Source organism: Lygodium microphyllum, chromosome 5 (assembly GCF_053477565.2).
Source record: "Lygodium microphyllum isolate KBCC chromosome 5, Lygodium_microphyllum_v1.1.10, whole genome shotgun sequence".
In the NCBI taxonomy this organism is placed as follows: Eukaryota; Viridiplantae; Streptophyta; class Polypodiopsida; order Schizaeales; family Lygodiaceae; genus Lygodium; species Lygodium microphyllum.
Genome location: NC_141139.1, coordinates 6,703,675 through 6,720,988, shown reverse-complemented (window position 1 = coordinate 6,720,988; position 17,314 = coordinate 6,703,675). Strand labels below are relative to the sequence as shown.

The 17,314-nt window shown below is 47.4% G+C and overlaps 1 protein-coding gene across 2 annotated transcripts in view; it reads left to right on the top strand.

Annotated features, from left to right (window-relative positions):
• Positions 1-17,314, top strand: part of LOC148035483 (DNA primase) — a 170,644-nt gene that overhangs the window by 77,516 nt on the left and 75,814 nt on the right. For both annotated transcript variants that reach the window (XM_087677444.1, XM_087677445.1), the window contains exons 6-7: positions 5,601-5,775; positions 14,674-14,756. In XM_087677444.1, the coding sequence (XP_087533570.1) occupies positions 5,601-5,775; positions 14,674-14,756 (258 nt within the window). The remainder of the gene's footprint in view (positions 1-5,600; positions 5,776-14,673; positions 14,757-17,314) is intronic.

The following is a 17,314-nucleotide window of genomic DNA, read 5'->3' as shown; positions in this document are numbered from 1 at the left end:
TATCACAAGCATCCGCGAAGTGTTCAGCTACTAAACCATCATGATCTTGGGCTTTTCCATTTTTCAGTTTCCATATGGCATTCCTCACTTTTTTTCCTGTGAAAAATCTGCAATTTGCTGGTCTTGAGGTTGAGGGGAGTGGCATAGGCTCTTGGCCACATGCCAATCATCCGGTCTAGTAATTTGTAAGGGTGGTTGGTTCTCATGCATCTTTTTCCATGCTCTCTTGCTGTCCTATCCCAAGAACATGGAATACATTTCTGTTTCTAGTCTGCTCAGGTATTCCCGCTTCTTTTTGCTTACCAATCGTCTGAAGAGTGTTCGAGCATGCTTATGTGTACATATGCCAAGTGCCACCTCTCGCTGAAAACGTGCTCGTGTCTCTCTGCACTCATCATCATACCAGCCATTCTGTGGGGCATTACCTTGTGGAGGTTTATCTGATGGTGTAGTGTGTGGGAAAGCGTAGGCTGGTGAAGTGTGTATTATCTCAGCCAACTGTCGTGTAAACTCATCCAGAGAGGCCTGTGTGTCTAGCTCCCTCAACGCATCTCGCAAAGTAGTGCTGTATATGTGTGAGGTCGCTTCCACAAAATCATAGCGTGGTAATTTTGGTATATGTGGCTGTGCTTCATGTATATGCCCATATTGCATTGTGAAAACTAGAATAGCATGGCCTGCTGCTAATCCAATTGGTCTGTCTGAGATTTTAAAGCTTTTTTTGTCAGGTAGCAAGTTGGGTGATCCAATCAAATAGTCCACTATGCTTGACCCTTTCTTGTTATTCCAATATGTGAAACCATTAGATCTTGGCCACTGTGGCAGCCCGTTAAGGATGGCCAAACCATGTGCACTTCCCAATGCCAGTAGGTGTGTTCCATATTCTGTTATCTCTCTATGTTGGGCTGATCTAACTAATCCCACTTCATCTAATGCAATATCTTTGAACATCTCATCACTAGTGTCAAAGAAAGTAGATTGGTTGCTTCCTGTGCGTGCATTAAAGTCTTCTACCAGTAGAACATCCCCAATTCTCATAAATCTCATTATGTCCTCATATAGTGGTGTATACGGGGATGCCTCTTTAGGGGCAAACTTAGAGTATGCAGGGGAAAGTAGCATATGGCAATATACATGTCTCGAGTTCTACTTGTACGTAAGCTGATCCACATGTATCTTGCCTCTATATCTCTATGCACCACTTGGACTGTATCTCGGAGCTCTTCTCTAAATAGAATTGCCACACCTCCTGATCCCCTCGTCCTCCAGGCCGCCTAGGCTGAGGGCGATATAAACTTTCCCATCTATATCCATATACATCAGGTAGACGGCTGTCTTTACATTGATGTGTCTCAGTATACATAGCAATGTCTATCCCTTTGAAAGTATCCTCAAAATAACTTGCATCTGTCTTAAGGGAGCCATTGCAATTCCACAGTGTGAACTTCAGGGTCTCATAGGCCGCGCACCGTCATGCTGTCCTTTTCTCTGTGATGATGACTCTTCCATCTCTGTAGACAGCTCATTTACCTGCTTTCCATGCCTCTAGAACACGTGGCATATTTTCCCTCTTGTGGGCTATCTGGGCTGGGGTGAGGTCTTCATCTAGGTAGATATTTTCTCCTTTGAGAGCGATCCTCTTGGAGAGGAAGGCTCTCTTCTTTTCCAAGTCTCCAAACTTCAAGATGAGGACTTTTGTTTTTGTGTCAGCTTTCGCGACTCGCCAAGCCCCAATGATGGGTACATCTGTAGCCCCAATTTTGGTGGTAGGAGTTGTAGCATCTTCAATTGGGGAGCTTTTCTCATCTAGTCCAACCACTCTTACGTGGAGTGCGCGTGCCCGTCTTTTTGTCTCTTCTTCCAAGGTGGCATTCATAACTTCCACTTTGTTGCCATGCATTCCTTTGTTCTTTTTTGCCACATCTATCCATTCTGCATTTTCTTTGACAATATTCTCAACATTCTCCATTTTCTTTTGGGTGCCTTCCACCACACTTGCATAGGTGTGCATATTCTTTTTTAAAACATCCATTTCTTTTTGTAGTTCCGGTGTGATTTGTGGTTCCTTTTGTGCGTCCAGTTTCTTTTTGCATTCCTCTAGTTCTTCTTGTAGATTAGAGATCATTGAGTCTTTCTCTGCCATGTGTGCATCCAATGTTTGTTGCATCTCCTTTTTTAGTTCTTCCATCATTTCAGCTCAAACCTGCTCTTGTATATCATTTTCCATTTCCTTCCTCATGATATGCATTTCAGCACGGAGTATGGTCAACATCTCCTCATATAGTGTTTCATTAATTTTGCGGGATGTCTTCCCATATCTACTTGACCCTGGAGAGACATTCCAATCTCGGGTTTTACGCCCATAGGTTTTGTATCTCGTGTTCTTTGGCGGTGTATGAAACATTGTTTCCATGGTTGGTTTTGTGATTTCTTCATTGCCAGTTTCTTCCATCATGATTATAGTATGTGCTATGGCATAAACCTGTTTACAGTTTGACTAGAGTAGTAAACCAGTAACATAAACTATCACTATAGCATGAACTGTCAGTATATCATAAACTGTCAATGTGACTGCATCATAAAATATGACTGTAGCATAAACTGTCAATGTAGCATAGAACTGTCAATCTCACCTAAACTGTTAGTATGAAATGTTAATGTGCGTTAGTCTGAATTCACGCGGGTCTCTAGTCTACACAGCACGGCAAGGTTTACATTAGTCTGAGTACATTTGCAATCTCAGTACATTCACACAGGTCTGCATTCATGTCAGTTTGAGAGGGTCAACAGATTTCTTATATAGTCACAGTCACGACCCAAAACTATCCCATCAGTCACTGTGCATCCCTGCAGATAGTGTTCACAAGGCCCACCACTGTTTACTGCAGGTACATCCTATCACTGTTCACTTAGTACTCCTGTGTCAGTACATTTACAGCATTCTCAGTGCTCCTTGTGTCACAGAACATTCGTCAATACAGTGTTACTGCATCAGAGAGGTCATGCTTGTATCAGAGAGAGAGCTCACGCCTGCATTACTAACGACCTCAGACTTGTATCAAACTTGACGACCTGTCTTGCATCACGCTTGCATTATTGATGACCTGTCCTGCATCAGACTTGACAACCTATCCCGTCACGTTAGAGCATACTTGTTAGAGCAAGAGTCACGTCAGAGCATATCCCGTCATGTCAGAGCATACCCGTCACGAAAGAGCATACCCGTCACTAGGTAGAGAGAGCTATCATGCCAACATCCCATCACATCAGGAGCATCCCGTCAGAGAGAGCCGTCACATCAGGAGAGAGAGAGAGAGAGAGAGAGAGAGAGAGAGAGAGAGAGAGAGAGAGAGAGAGAGAGAGAGAGAGAGAGAAGCCTTGAAGAGAGAGAGAGAGAGAGAGAGAGAGAGAGAGAGAGAGAGAGAGAAGCCTTGAAGAGAGAGATGAGAGAAGAGGTGATGGACTGAATGAATCAGCCATAGTGAATGAATGAGAGAGTGGCCTATAAATAGGCATAGTCAGTCTAAGATGGTGTAGAGAGAGAGAGAGAGAGAGAGAGAGAGAGAGAGAGAGAGAGAGAGAGAGAGAGAGAGAGAGAGAGAGAGAGAAGCCTTGAAGAGAGAGATGAGAGAAGAGGTGATGGACTGAATGAATCAGCCATAGTGAATGAATGAGAGAGTGGCCTATAAATAGGCATAGTCAGTCTAAGATGGTGTAGAGAGAGAGAGAGAGAGAGAGAGAGAGAGAGAGAGAGAGAGAGAGAGAGAGAGAGAGAGAGAGAGAGTCAAGAAGGTGGAGATTGAAGTAATTGAGAGAGTAGAAAGGGTAGAGAGGTTGAGGAAGTAGAGATAGCTTGAGTGAGTAGAGAGCTTGAGATGGCAAGAGTGCTTGAGGGGGTAGAGAATGCTTGAAGGATGAAGAAGATGATTCTTTTCTCCCTGTAGTCATTGATACGTGAGTAGAGCAACAACATGTCTTGTTTGATCATTATCCTTTGATTTTGAAAATGACACACCCACTGGTTCATGCCTATAAGGCTCTCCTGGCTTGTTTGCCTATTTGTTTCAATCAATCCTTTCTGCTCCAAAATCAGTTTCTGGGATGTATTCAGCAATTAATTGATTCCTTTCGCTCGAGTGTCCTATCAGAAGGGATGGAAGCATGGGCTGTTTTTAGGGATAATGCGCGTTCGTTATTCCGACAGTATGGTATTCAGCATGCTTCCTTGTTACGTGCTGAATTGAAGCATGCGCAATCTTTGTTGGCCCATTTGTTGTCTCTATGTCAGTTGGGGGATACCACTGATGACTTATTGACATGCATTGAATGGTTGAAAGGCCGAGTTCAATCTCTATAGGAAGAGGAATATGCTAACTATAAATTGCTATCCAGAGCAGAAGCTTTGCACAACAATAACTGTCAATCTCATCAATTATTTGCTCAATTACATCAGAAATACACCCGGGAAAATATTGTGCGCTTGAAGAATGAGCAAGGTGCTATGGTGACAGATCCTGCATCCATCATTTAGATGTCTGTAGATTTTTATAAATCATAATCGGGTCACCCGGAATGCTTTTATTTTTGACTCCCATTCAGGTGTTCATGGATTTTCCCATCATAGCTTGATTGTGGTTATGGTCCTTGTGGAGGAGGATGCATAATCTCCAAGGCTTGATTGATTGTCACTCCCCTTCTGTAGGCTCTTGGTTGAGTGTTGGGAGTTAGATAGGACCTGCATGACTGGAGGTCTGAAGAAGTTGTGATAGTTCTCTGACTGGTGCTCTCAGTGATTCGTGCTATGCCTCCTCAAGCTTGCCCTGTAGGATGCCCAATGTCAGATCATGTCCAATTGCTGAGAGGGTGGTGAGAATGCCCCACTTTGCAATGGGTACATGGAATGTAATGGGATGATGCTGGATCCTCTCTTTATCAGGGGCATGTAAGTTCATTCTCGTATAAGGCAGCAATTTGAGGGAGGCTGATCTTGGAACAATCAAAGCTTGCAAGAAACGAATTTCTAAATATTGGGAAGCTTGTTTCATACCTGGGAGTTCATAAATGTATGAAGCACCCAGTTTAAACTTTCAAAAAAAAAATCCCTACCCTAAGAAATATTTGAACATCTAATCATGGATTCATTTGACATGCTGACATGGATCGTCATTAATGATCAACATTGATTGTTGCAAGGATTTTGTTTGAGTTGTCGTCTATCTATGCTTCTTCTATATTCAACGAGTTAACGTTGGTAATCAATAATGGACCATGGTGCATGCAAATATTGATGTTATGTTGAATGCTTATTTGTATTCTATAGAATCATGAATTGTGATCAATATGTGTTTGCTAAGTTACATGAGCCATATTCAATATGTACGTAAAGTTTCTCCATCTTGAATGAGACACATGTCAAAACAAAGAATCTGCGTTCAATTATTTATTCAATCTTTGTTGTACCTACTGTAACTGGTTTTCTACTCTTGTGCGTGTTGGGATGTATCTGTTGTCATTATTTGCATGTGAAAATCTTCATATCTCCTTTTTCTTTTGAGATTTTGGATTTCTGCATAGTGATGCAGTGCTTCTTTTCCTTGCAGGGTTCACCATGTCATCTGTACTTTGATTTGGAATTTGATTGTGAAGCTAATGTGGGTCTAAACGGGGAGGCCATGGTCGATACGCTACTGTTAAAGGTGGCTGAAGCATTGCACAAGTTTTACTCTCTTCAGTATGACTGCTCATGGACTATTGAGCTCGACTCAAGCACCAATGGTTAGTGGCATCCAGTTAGCACTAGATGCAGTCTATTTGGTAAAGATCATAAAATTGGACAATGAGACACACTCCATATAGAATAGGTTCATTGCTGTTTTACTTGTGATATTGCTATCTGACAGATCAAAACTTTTTCCATTAAGTCATAGAGTAGTACTTACCAATGGTTCACTTCAGAATGACAATATCATAGTTCCAAATGAAGAGACTCACATTCTATCTCTTCCCCATAACATTTCATATACTAGAATCCACTTAAATCTGTAGTGGACCTTCTAGTCAGTATGTAAGTGCCATGTGAGTAATGTCAGTGAACTTTTTTTTAAAATTAGTAAAATGTCGCTGATTATATTACTAAAAAAAAAAAACAGATTACAACGGAGTGCTCATTCTCAACAGACTAGCTAGAGCTGATGAAAGTCACAGGTACATGTATACAAGCCTCTCAAGGCGGTTTGGGGGGGATGGGGGCAAGAAGCCATGGAGGGGGGGTGTATCGCTATCTGGGGCTGCTTGCCTGCATCACGAAAAATAGGTCCTGGCCGCCCCAAGTGCACAGGAAATGACATCGGAGCTCCTGACGAGCCCTGGACTCACCCTGCACTTGATCCCATCGGCCGCAGAGGGAGTGGATGATGGAGGTCCAGAGCTTTGCTAAGGTCGCCTGTACTAAAAGTCTCTCTCCACGGAAAGCCTCTTGACACTACGCCTTCCAGATATGCCAACCAGTAAGACTCCCTATGATCTCCCATACCTCAAAGTGGTTTGGTGTGGGCTCTAGTACTTGGTAGATGGGTAGAGCCTCTAAACCGACCACTGCGCATGACCTTGCCTCGATAATGAATATCGTGTCTTGCATCCCGGCCTCATACACGGCCCTGGCTGACCTCCTTCCAGCAGAAATCTCCCCATGAGATACATCCAAGGCTGGATGCTATACGGCGAAGGATCCAATATGCTCCTCTCCACACGAGCTGTGCCGCCTCACACGACCAAAGATAGTGCTTTGGGATTTCCAGAGGCTGCTGTGTGCAGCGCTTACAACCTCCCTCCTGCATCTAGGCAAGCCAGCTTCCCACCGCCAAGCCCCCATGTGCCACCAGCCATTAAAAATACGATACCCTCCTCGGCCTCTAGCTATCCCATAGGCAGCGCCAGAAGGTCCGTCGGAAAGGCTTCGTGATGCTGTGCTCTACTCAGTGCCTGCTACGTGACAGCACCCAATCCACATCCTCTTGCATCAGTACGTGTTTGCCAATCCTGGTGATGTACTCCAGGAACCTCGGTGGCTTCTTGGCGATTGTAGTGGCTGGCCATAGCCACTCTCCCGAATCCCACTCTAGCTCATCAAGTGGCCTACCCTCCCAGATCCAGAGGCGCCACTCCCTGAGCTCCTACCAAAAGACAAAAGGGTCGAGTCGCCATGTCTTCCCCTGAAGGCCAATCACCCAGATCCTCTTCCATGAAAGGACAGCTATCCTCTCATCCTGCTGCACTTTGTCAAGAGCCAGATGCCCCCCTTCCTGTACAGTGAAGAAGGTCCCAGGTGGAGCGCCACTCTTTTTACCTGCCACTTGTAGGGGGATGCTTGTTGATGAAAACCTAGCGGCCCATACCTCCCCAGGCTCTATCGGCTCTCGTATCGGGGGAGTAAGCCACTCCTGAGGTATTGCTGTATCTATATCCCTTCTCCTTAACTCCACTCCTCTCTGGCAGCCTAATACTCACTGTAGCACCTTGTCCAGCATCCTATACACCTTCAGCCATGTCGTCGTGATGGTACGAGCCGGGCTAGCCTCCCAACCAGTCCACTAGATGTGGGGGCACTCGCGTATCTATACCCCTTCCCGATCCCTGACCTGGGGGTTCCAGATCACCAACTGGTGGTCTATCTCCTCCTAGCAGCCTAGGGGGCTCTGGATTAGGGCCTTATGGAGGCCTTGCCACATGCAGAGCAAGTTGCGTAGGAAAGGTGATCTGGGGGGGGGTGATGTGGGCTGATGTGAAGATCCATCTGAGGGATGGCCTCCACTCACCGCCAAGTGTCGGTCTACAATCCTGGAGACCCTCCTGCAATAGGATCTTCTAGGTTTGCTCTCCCGGTGAGAGGCTCCAAACAATTAGCTTGCCCAAGAGGTCCATACTGTGATACTCTGGGTCTATGATCCCATGCTCTCTCTCTAACCAATGCCGTATAATGGTTGCCCACACCACCTTGGCCCTAGAATCCCCGGAGCCGTCTAACTTGGATCGAAGGTAGTTCTGCACTAGGCAGCGAAGCTACACTACGTAAGATGAGGGGAAGCACCAACACGAGGCGATGTATCAGGCCGTCGCTAGGAGGACCTGGTTAACCACCAGGGCTCGGCCAGCTAGTGAGAGGAGGTGAGCTGTGCTCCAGTAGGTCAGCTTCCACCGAATAGAATCATAGACCGGAAGAAACTGCTGGGTAGGAGTGGCGCCAAGTCCCACCTAGAACCCTAGGTACCGAACGGTCTGCCCTCTGCTCATCCATCTAAATCCCAAGTGGATGTTCCACTCCATGTTAGAGTCCGGGTCTGTGAGAGAAACCAACCGACTTTCACTAGTTGATTTTCTCTCCCATTGCAGCACAGAACATCTCAAGGGGCAGCCTTACTCTCTCCAGCATCAACTCATCATCCTCTATGTAGAGTGCTGTATCATCTGTCTACTCTGAGTCTAACAACTCAATCTCCTCTCTCATTGGAAGTCAGATTCCGCGTAATCTGCTCACACGTGACTTGATGAACTCAGACATCGCCTCTGCAAAGAGTAGGAATAGGTATGGGGCGAGGGGGTAGCCCTACCGGACCGATCTCTCCAACCGAAACTCCTCCCCTCACCTACCACCTATGAGAACCCTGTTGGTGGCCCATTTGTAAAGTGCGAAGACCCTGCGAATCCAAGCCTGGGGAAAACCTAACCTCACCATGGTGCCCTCTAGGAAATCCCAGTCCACTGTGTCATAAGCTTTCTCGAAATCCAAGAGTAGTACGGCCAGTTTCGGCCCACTGTGTTGAGCGCACTCTGTTGCCTCAAAGAAGGTGAATACATTGTCGAGGATGCTCGTATCCTGGACAAAGCCTGTCTGTGTGTCATGGATGATATCTAGAAGCATAGGGTGTAGTCACCTACCGATCATCTTTGCGAGTGTCTTATAGGCCACTGACAATAAGGTGATCGGTCTCCACTGGGAAAGCTCCAACCGATTTTCCCCTTTGGGGAGAAGATTGATAAGGCCTGCCGAAAGGCTCCCTGGCATCTATCCTAGAGTGAAAATCTTCTAGAAGCCATCAGTAGGAGGTCCTTCACCACTTCCTAGTAGATAGTGAAGAAGACCTTAGAGAGGCCATCCTGTCCCGGGCATTTTTGCCCCGTCGTGTGTATGGAAAGCCTCCTCTAGTTCCTTCTCTGTGAAGGGGGCTAGGAGGGAGCATTCCATCTCCTCTGTGATGAGGAACGGGATGTGATTCTAGACCTGTTGCCTACATTGATGTCCTCTAGCTGAGGCTGTCTCCTTTTGGAAAAGGCGTCTGTAGTAGTCGGTAGCAATCTCCATCATCTCATCTTGGCAAGAACGAGTCCTTCCATATTGATCTCAAAGGCTACGTATTTGCTCTCCTGAGGTGTGAGGTTGGTGCACCTCGAAAAACTCCCTGCACATCGTGTTTCCCTTCCATGCCCATAAAGCTGCTGAGGTGCGGAAAGAAAACTCTGAGTGCCTGTCCTCTAGACTAGCAATGGTTGCTCGTGTGCGCACCTCCTGTGCATGGAGGGTTGGATACCCTAGTGCCTCCTGTAATAATCTCTGCGTGGCTACAAGCTCCCGCCGGAGTGCTCTCTTTCTCTTCTCCTCCTAGCTTTGCTGCCTGGCTTGTATGGTTGCCTCTTGGCAAATTCGGCTCGACTCGGCTAGGACCTCAGCAACCTCCTCTGCGAGCTCCACTCCTTGGTCCAAATCTGCTCTATTTGCTCCCTCCTCCCTCTTATAGATCGAGTTAGGGATCCGACAGGATCGTGTGTCTAAGGCAGATGCTGGGGATCTACTGTCAGGAGAATCGGGCAATGATTGGACAATGTGGTGCTCGCCAATTGTCCAATCTGGCCTCCACGAGAGTCATCCCACTCTCCCACATAAAACGTGTCCAACAGCTCCAATAGGACTCCACCTAGCCGCTTGTATCCCCAAGAGAAATCTAGTGATCTCTCCCTCCTGTGGAAGGCAGGGTCTCTCCAGGCATCGCGTGCTCCTAGTGCTAGTAGAAAGACCTCCCATGCCTCCTGCTCCTCCTCGGCCATGCCCTGGTAGTTTCTATCTCTGCCTTGCTGGTCCTCCAAAGCCTTCAGATTATTGAAGTCTCCTCCAACGATCTAGGAGTCCACCTCTGGGAGTCCATCTGCGATCTCCACCCAGAACCTGCTGTGTGCCCTAACCTCCGTAGCGGCATAGACATTGAGGACTCCAAGGCACGAATCCCCAACATCCAATCTGATCCATAGAACCCTCCTTGCCACTATTGTCCCGTGGTCTCGTACACAGGCGGTGAGACTCAAGCCAATAGAGGTGCATACGCCTCCATTCCTGCCGTGGGCACCTATGGCATGCTCCTAGTAAGTGTGCGAGCTGCTTGGGAGTGCCTTCCCTACCCGTTGGGCTTGGGTGAGAGTGAGCTTGTGCTCCTGTAGCAGTAAGATGTCGATCCGTCCGGCATGGGCAGTAGGCTGCTGTAGCTCTTGCCGAACAATCAACTTCCTGGAACCACGTGCCCCACTATAGTGGAGACTATTCACATTCCAGGATGCAAGGTGTAAGCTTATGGGGAAACTTGCGACTGACCGAATAGGCATGTGCTCGATGTGGAGGCTGTTGATGAGGAGGAGAAAATATGGGGCATGCAGGTACGCTTTGCTGCAGGTCTGGATGGCGAACTCCAGTCCCCCATGGTGGCCCTCGCCCAGACCATAGGGGTGATAGATGCTCCAAGTGGTACTATCAATGCATATATTAGCCATGCTGAGAGTTCTGACTCTGTACACTAGTAGAAATGGGTCGCTTGTGCTAGGGGCCTCTGTGGAGCACTCCACTGTGGAGGGGCTCTAAAGATAATGCTCAAGTGTGGAACCTCATGCAACCAGCCCACTAGTTAATGTCCATCATGCAACCAGGCCACTACTATGCAAACAGTGCTAGTCCTTCTCCCATCCACTGGGAGATGTGGTCAGCCACCTAACTCTTCAACTCCTCTATTTGTGTCGTCGTCCAATCCCCTGAGTGAGAGGATTGAAGGAAAAAATCATAGTTTGGTCCATTCGGTTGTGCTAGTAGATGGATCTTGCCTCTCCTTGACTTGCGAACCACGAAGATCCCCACCTGTAGAGGTAGTGCGAACTCTCCTCGCTCCGCAACTCTCAGGTAGGACCATGGGCCACTGCAAAAGAACTCCTGTGGCAAGAGCTGTGCTTGTCTCGGGAAAGTGTGACAGGCGGCAGGGGCATATGAGCTGGTGGTTGTGTGGAAGGGGGAAAACTGTTGGTGCGAGGAGGATGTAGGCGTGTGTGGCTCGTCACCTCTTGTGGGAAGAGGGGGGGTGGGTCTGGGGGGATCACCTGAACCGAGTACGGATCAAGGAGGGTGCTCGGTAGGGGAGGTGGTGGGGGGGAAGAGGATCAAGGGATGGTGGAATGGTTGGAGGTACGTGGCGGGTGTGGGGGGGGGGGGTTTGGTGGCCGTGGAAGGGGGGGGGGGGGCTGTGGGCTAGGTTCAGTGGGGGGAGCCTAGGAGGTGGAGGGGGGTGGGTGTGGGGGTTGTGGGATCTCAAGTGAGGTAGTCTGTGGCACGGGTGGTGGCTATGGGGTATTGCGGTCCTGCCGGTTGGGGGCAAGCAGGGGGGGTTGTGGAGTACTCTGCCGAGGAGGCGTTGCTTGCCCTCCTACTCCCTGCTGTTGAGGTTGCGTCTGAGGAGCTGGCTGCGGCCCCCCTTGTCGTCTCCCTCTCTTTCGTCTTCGGACCTGTGTGAAGCCGTCAGCGTCTACCTATAGGCTTGTCGATGGAGCCGCCTTGGCTCCGAAGTGCGTGCAATCTGTAGCCTGATGCCCAAAGTCGTGGCAGCGCAGACACTTCCCTGGTTGCCTAGTCACAATGACCTGCTGCCTAAAGGAGTGATCTCGTGTCTCAATCTTAAGGAACTTTGGTATATTCTTTGTCTTTCACGGCCACTCGTACCTTTGGGACTCCTGGTCACTGCATCTGCGAAGGAGACAGGAAGAACTATGTTGAAGAGTCATCCAAAGTCCTCCACTAAATGGCGGTACTCTACTGCCATTCCGCGGAAAAGTAAGGTAATTGGATGTCTAAGAAATCTATTATGGAGCGCAAATGTCTCCACTGTGAAGCCGCTACACCAGGGAACCATGTAAATGACCCCCTTCGTGGAGGCATAGGGTGAGCTCTCCACTAACTCACGAGTTGCGTCCGCAGAGGTGAGTTGAACCATGAAGATCCCTTGGCCCATGAGGGCTACCTCCATGATCTGCACTGTGCCAATCCACAGCATGGAGTGGAGCCAATCCCGCAGCTGGGGCCTCGATGGGGAGTGTCCAACGACCTGACCAAAATTGTTGTTTCTTTCAACTCTAGCTCTGTGGCACGGACGGCTAAGAGCTGTTCCTTAGAGAGGATGATGCGCAAGGTGTTTGACTGGGGGCACTCACAGAATGCGCCGGTGTCTAACCAGAGGGCGTTGAGCAGGGAGAGGGGCCGAGCAAGGGTGGAGGCGGACGGGGGAGTAGTGGGACAGAGGCGGGGGAGCTGGCACGATGGCCGGGGGTTGAAGTGCAGCAAATGCGACGGACGGGAGCTTCTTTATGGAATCACAATTAATGTCACGCAGGGGCGGAGGCATCGAGCAGGGGTGGGGCGGCGCTGTGGGAGGTCGAGCAGGGGCGGAGGCGCCGAGCAGGGGCAGGGCGGCGCTTTGGGAGGTTGCGCAGGGGCAGTGTTGGACAAGGGCGGAGGCGGCGATGAGCAGGGTCACACAGGGGGCGTTGAGCAGGGGAGAGGGGTCGATCAGGGGCGGAGGCGGACGGGGGAGTAGTGGGACAGAGGCGGGGGAGCTGGCACGATAGCAGGGGGTTGGAGCGCAGTGAACGCGACAGACGGGAGCTTCTTTATGGAATCACAATTAATGTCAGTGAACTTCGGCATGAGGCTAATGAATCATATTTCTTAGCCTGTGAATCCAAGGCACCATATTGCCCTTAATCAAACCAGCTGTACCCAAAGAAGAGAGTTGCCTAAAAAGTAGTCCATGAGTCCTTGCCACATGTGAAGAATGCCCAAATATAGAACAGAGCTAAAGGCACTGCTTGTGAGCCAAATATGCTAGGAGTCCAACCAAAGAAGTGACAATTCTGATCCTTCTGGTGCACTGTAAGAACTGGTCCTATTAGCCAAGTATTAACCTTGGATGCTCCTGATAGGTATAGGATCACACCATTTGCTGCAATGAGCAAGAGTTGAATGCGGGCCTTAGGAGGTCCCTCTGATTGGTTTTCCATGTCTCTTGGTAAGATGGTAGCGACTATGCAAGACATTGGAACATATGGGAGCTCATTGCCAGTATCATTATATGGAACATCTGGACATTGAGATGCAGTGAGGGTCGAGAGCAGCATCAAAGTTTTACTTTGGAGACCCTCACCTGAACATGGACAGAGATTATTCACATTCTGCATTCAGATCATATGAGCAAGAAGCTTCAGGGATAGTTATACACCTGGAAGTCTTACGTCTTGTTTCACTTAGGAATACCCCCGTATGGACAAATGCACTCACATTCTGGATCCATGTTGCGTGAACTGTGAGCAGAAATGTAATGGTTTCTTACATGCTTGGGTGCACCTTCTTTCACTTAGGGATACACATATGCTTTGGCATTGTGGATCATGGGGCTGGTTATTCTATTAGCCTTGTATTGGCCATCTCTGATGAGCAAAAGTGAGCCTCTGCAAAGAAAACAAAACAATGGAGTGGATATTTTGTTTCTCCTTTTTTTTGCGGTGAAAAATGTGGCTAATTATATTATGCATAAGAATTTTACAAAGAAGTACATGTGCTCAAGAGTCTAGCTGGAGCTGACTGAAAATCACAAGACAATCATATGTACAACCTCTCAAGGTGGTCTAGGGCAGTAGGGTGTATGGGGAAAAGAAGCCAATGGAGGAGGAGTATACTACAACCTAAGGCTGCACATCAGCATCGTGTAGAACAGGCCATGGCTACCCCAAGTGAGCAAGAACTGCTATCGGAGCTCCTGATGGGCCAGGGACTCACCTTGCAATTGGTCCTACTTGCTGTGGAGTTAATGGATAATGGATGTCCAAAGTTCTGCCAAGGTCATGTACATTGAGAGGCTTTCACCACCAAAAATCAGCTGATAACATGCCTTCAAGATGTGCCACCCTCTAAGGCTCCCAATAATCTCTCACATTTTGTTTCTCCTTGTATTCAAATTTAATGCAATAAAATATTATGGCTGCAAACTAAAAAAATATTGAGCACAGATTTTGTTTGTCCTTGCAAAGGGATATTTTTTGTGTTCAGTTTGCAGCCCTTATTGTAATAAATATATAAACAGTCTTCCTTTTTGCTTCATTGACTTTATCACATACTGTGAACCTTTAAAAAAGAGCAAGGTATGAAGATCAAGATTCTCCACTGGGTTCTGATCATTGTAAGGCATGGTAATGCTTTGGAAATAATGTTGCTACACTAGTCAGTGGCATTGCTTTGTATTGTATTTACTGATTTAAGTGGTATGGGGTCAACATCACAAACTTCTATGCTCACATATCTTTGCTTATTTCTGCACACAGAAAAGTTTTCAAGGCATGTTATTGTTCGCATCCCAAAAGTTGCATTCCAGGACAATTCACATGTGGGGGCATTTGTTGCAGAGGTAAGCTTGTTTGTATTACTAGTGAGTGTACTTTGGATTTGTAATAGTGTGCTGCTTTTTTAAATAAAGCATTCTCTGTCAATATGTCTATGAAAATGATCGGCTGAAAACTGCTTGGTAGATAGGAAAAATATGTATAGTTACTGTCCATTATCATGCAGCTCATTAATGGAAATGGACATAGAGATAGGCCTAGCTGGGAAAGTGGTCGAGGTGGTTGACCTTCCACTGAGATCGAAAAGTACCCAATTGTGAGGACCGAAAACAACTGAAATGGGCGGATGGTTGAGGGCCAAAATACCTAAACAAGACGGTGATATGGAGCTGGACATCTCCAAACTCAACACCCCTCTCAGTGACATATTGGGGAATAAGAACCCAAAAGAGCTGAGGGGCTACAAGTCATTTATAAAAAGAAAAATCACAACCACCTCTTGACAAAAAAAAGAAGAAATTGTATTAGTCCAACTCTAACTCTTTACATACGATCGTCAAGGCTGCTGAGAGATAATGCTTTAGTGAAGACATCTGCTACATTGCCTCGTGTAGAGATGTACAATTTAAATGTTGCTAGAATAGAATGGTAATACATCTCAATCTGCTTTTCCTTTGATGGAAGATAGGGATTTGGGCTGGGGCAATGGCACTCTGTTAGTAGATAATGATATGCTGATTTGGGAATGCTCCAATTCTTGAACAAGCTGGCGAAGGTACAAAAGTTGGTCGCATTGTACAAAGCCCAATACTCCACCTCTACTAATTCTTGCTACTGTGGGTTCAGTCTTGAGCCAAGGGTGAAGCTGTGTCCTCCATGTTAACACCTAGTGCCAATGACACAGGCCCACCAAATTGAATCCAAATAGCCGTGAAGAGTAGTGTGTTGGGGATAAAGGCGCCAATGCCTAGCCACCCATGTATTAGTTACATTGATAGTACCTGCATACTTGCACACCTATACACTGCAGGTGGTGGGTGCTCATCACTATCACTTCATTCTTTATTCTTTCAATGAAATTTGAATAAAGGGAAGGCCGGCCACACATTGTGACTATTGGAGTTTCCACATCTTCTCTCTCTCTTTTTTTTTCGTAAAAGGTAATTGTATTAATTACGAAAAAAGGTACAAGCTTACATGATTACAAGATACATGATGGCTATATGCCAGCGTGTGTCAACTGTCAGTACAAAACCCAGACAGAGATACACAAGTCATGGCAAAGACACAGTGGAAATGGCCATATGCCAGGGAAGTAAGTCTTCCCGAGGGAGCAAGCTAGAGTGCCGAATGAGATCTATCTGCCAAAGCAAAAGGCCTTTAAGCCTGGCAATATATCTCGGAACATTAGATGCCGAATCAAAAAGAAAGGCATTCCGAGTGGTCCAACTGTGCCAGCATCCCCAGTATCTAAGAAAATGGAACAAGATATTCATATGCAACTATGCTGGTGTGCGGTATTTTGGGCGTTCAAAAACCCAATCGAAAGGGCTCAGCGAGAAACCAACCACAGCTCGTCAAACCGCTGACAAAAGCGACCAGATATGCTTAGCAATCGGGCAAGAGATAAATCGATGTCGGGCCGATTCCACTGTGGTGGTGTAGAAGAAACAATTGCCGTTAGAGATTCGACGCTTGGAAAGGGCCAAGGCAAGAGAAAGACCACCAATCATTAACCTCCAAAGAAAGACCTTGCATTTGAAAGGTGTCTTGTTCACCCAGCCCTCCATAATTCCACCATGACTGAGATTTCCGCAACCCCCATACAGTATTGGCTTTAGTGACCAGCCATTGATGATCTTTAATTAGAAGATGGTACACTTGGTTAGCCGAGGCCTTTTCCAAATTCAACTGGCCTGCTAGGACCCAGTCCTGCCAAGGGCGATCCACCGCAAGGGCAAGAAAGGGTTGCCTGCTCTGGAGGACTAACAAAAGCTGTTCCCACAAATCATGGTATCCCCGAGGGATTCGGAAAAGCCGCCTGGCAGTGCGAAACGATATGAAGACATTACGACTGGCAAGGGTGGCATCTGCAACAGAAGTGAAGCCCAAACGGGCCATGCGGTTAAATTTTGGCCTGAGCTCCTGTTTGCCTTCCCATGAAAGTAATCTCAAGGCTGCCAACAATTCCAGTTGAAAAGAGTTAGTATGTAAGTGGGCCTTTGCTGGATGCCAATGCGCCTTCTGGAGAACCAATTGCCAGGAGCAGACTAAGTGAACAAGCAGGGATGAAGAAGGACTCAAAAACCGAGAGTCTGCATTAAGAACGTGCCACCAGGAGCTTCGAATCTGTGTATTACCATGTAGAAGCCCGCGGTCCTCAAGAAAATAACGGGCTATCACGGCCCACGGGTGATGCTCCACACACATGGCACAAAAAAGAGACCAACGAAGGGCCAGCATATGAGTTTTGGCATCCAAAATAGCCCCCCCTACCCAAGCTTTTGGGGGTACATGTATGCGACCACGAAATCCACGAAATACCTGCGTGCAATGAATCCTTCTTCCATAACATGAAACGAATGGGCCGCGTGAGAGCATTCAAAGTGGTAGGAGTCCAAGG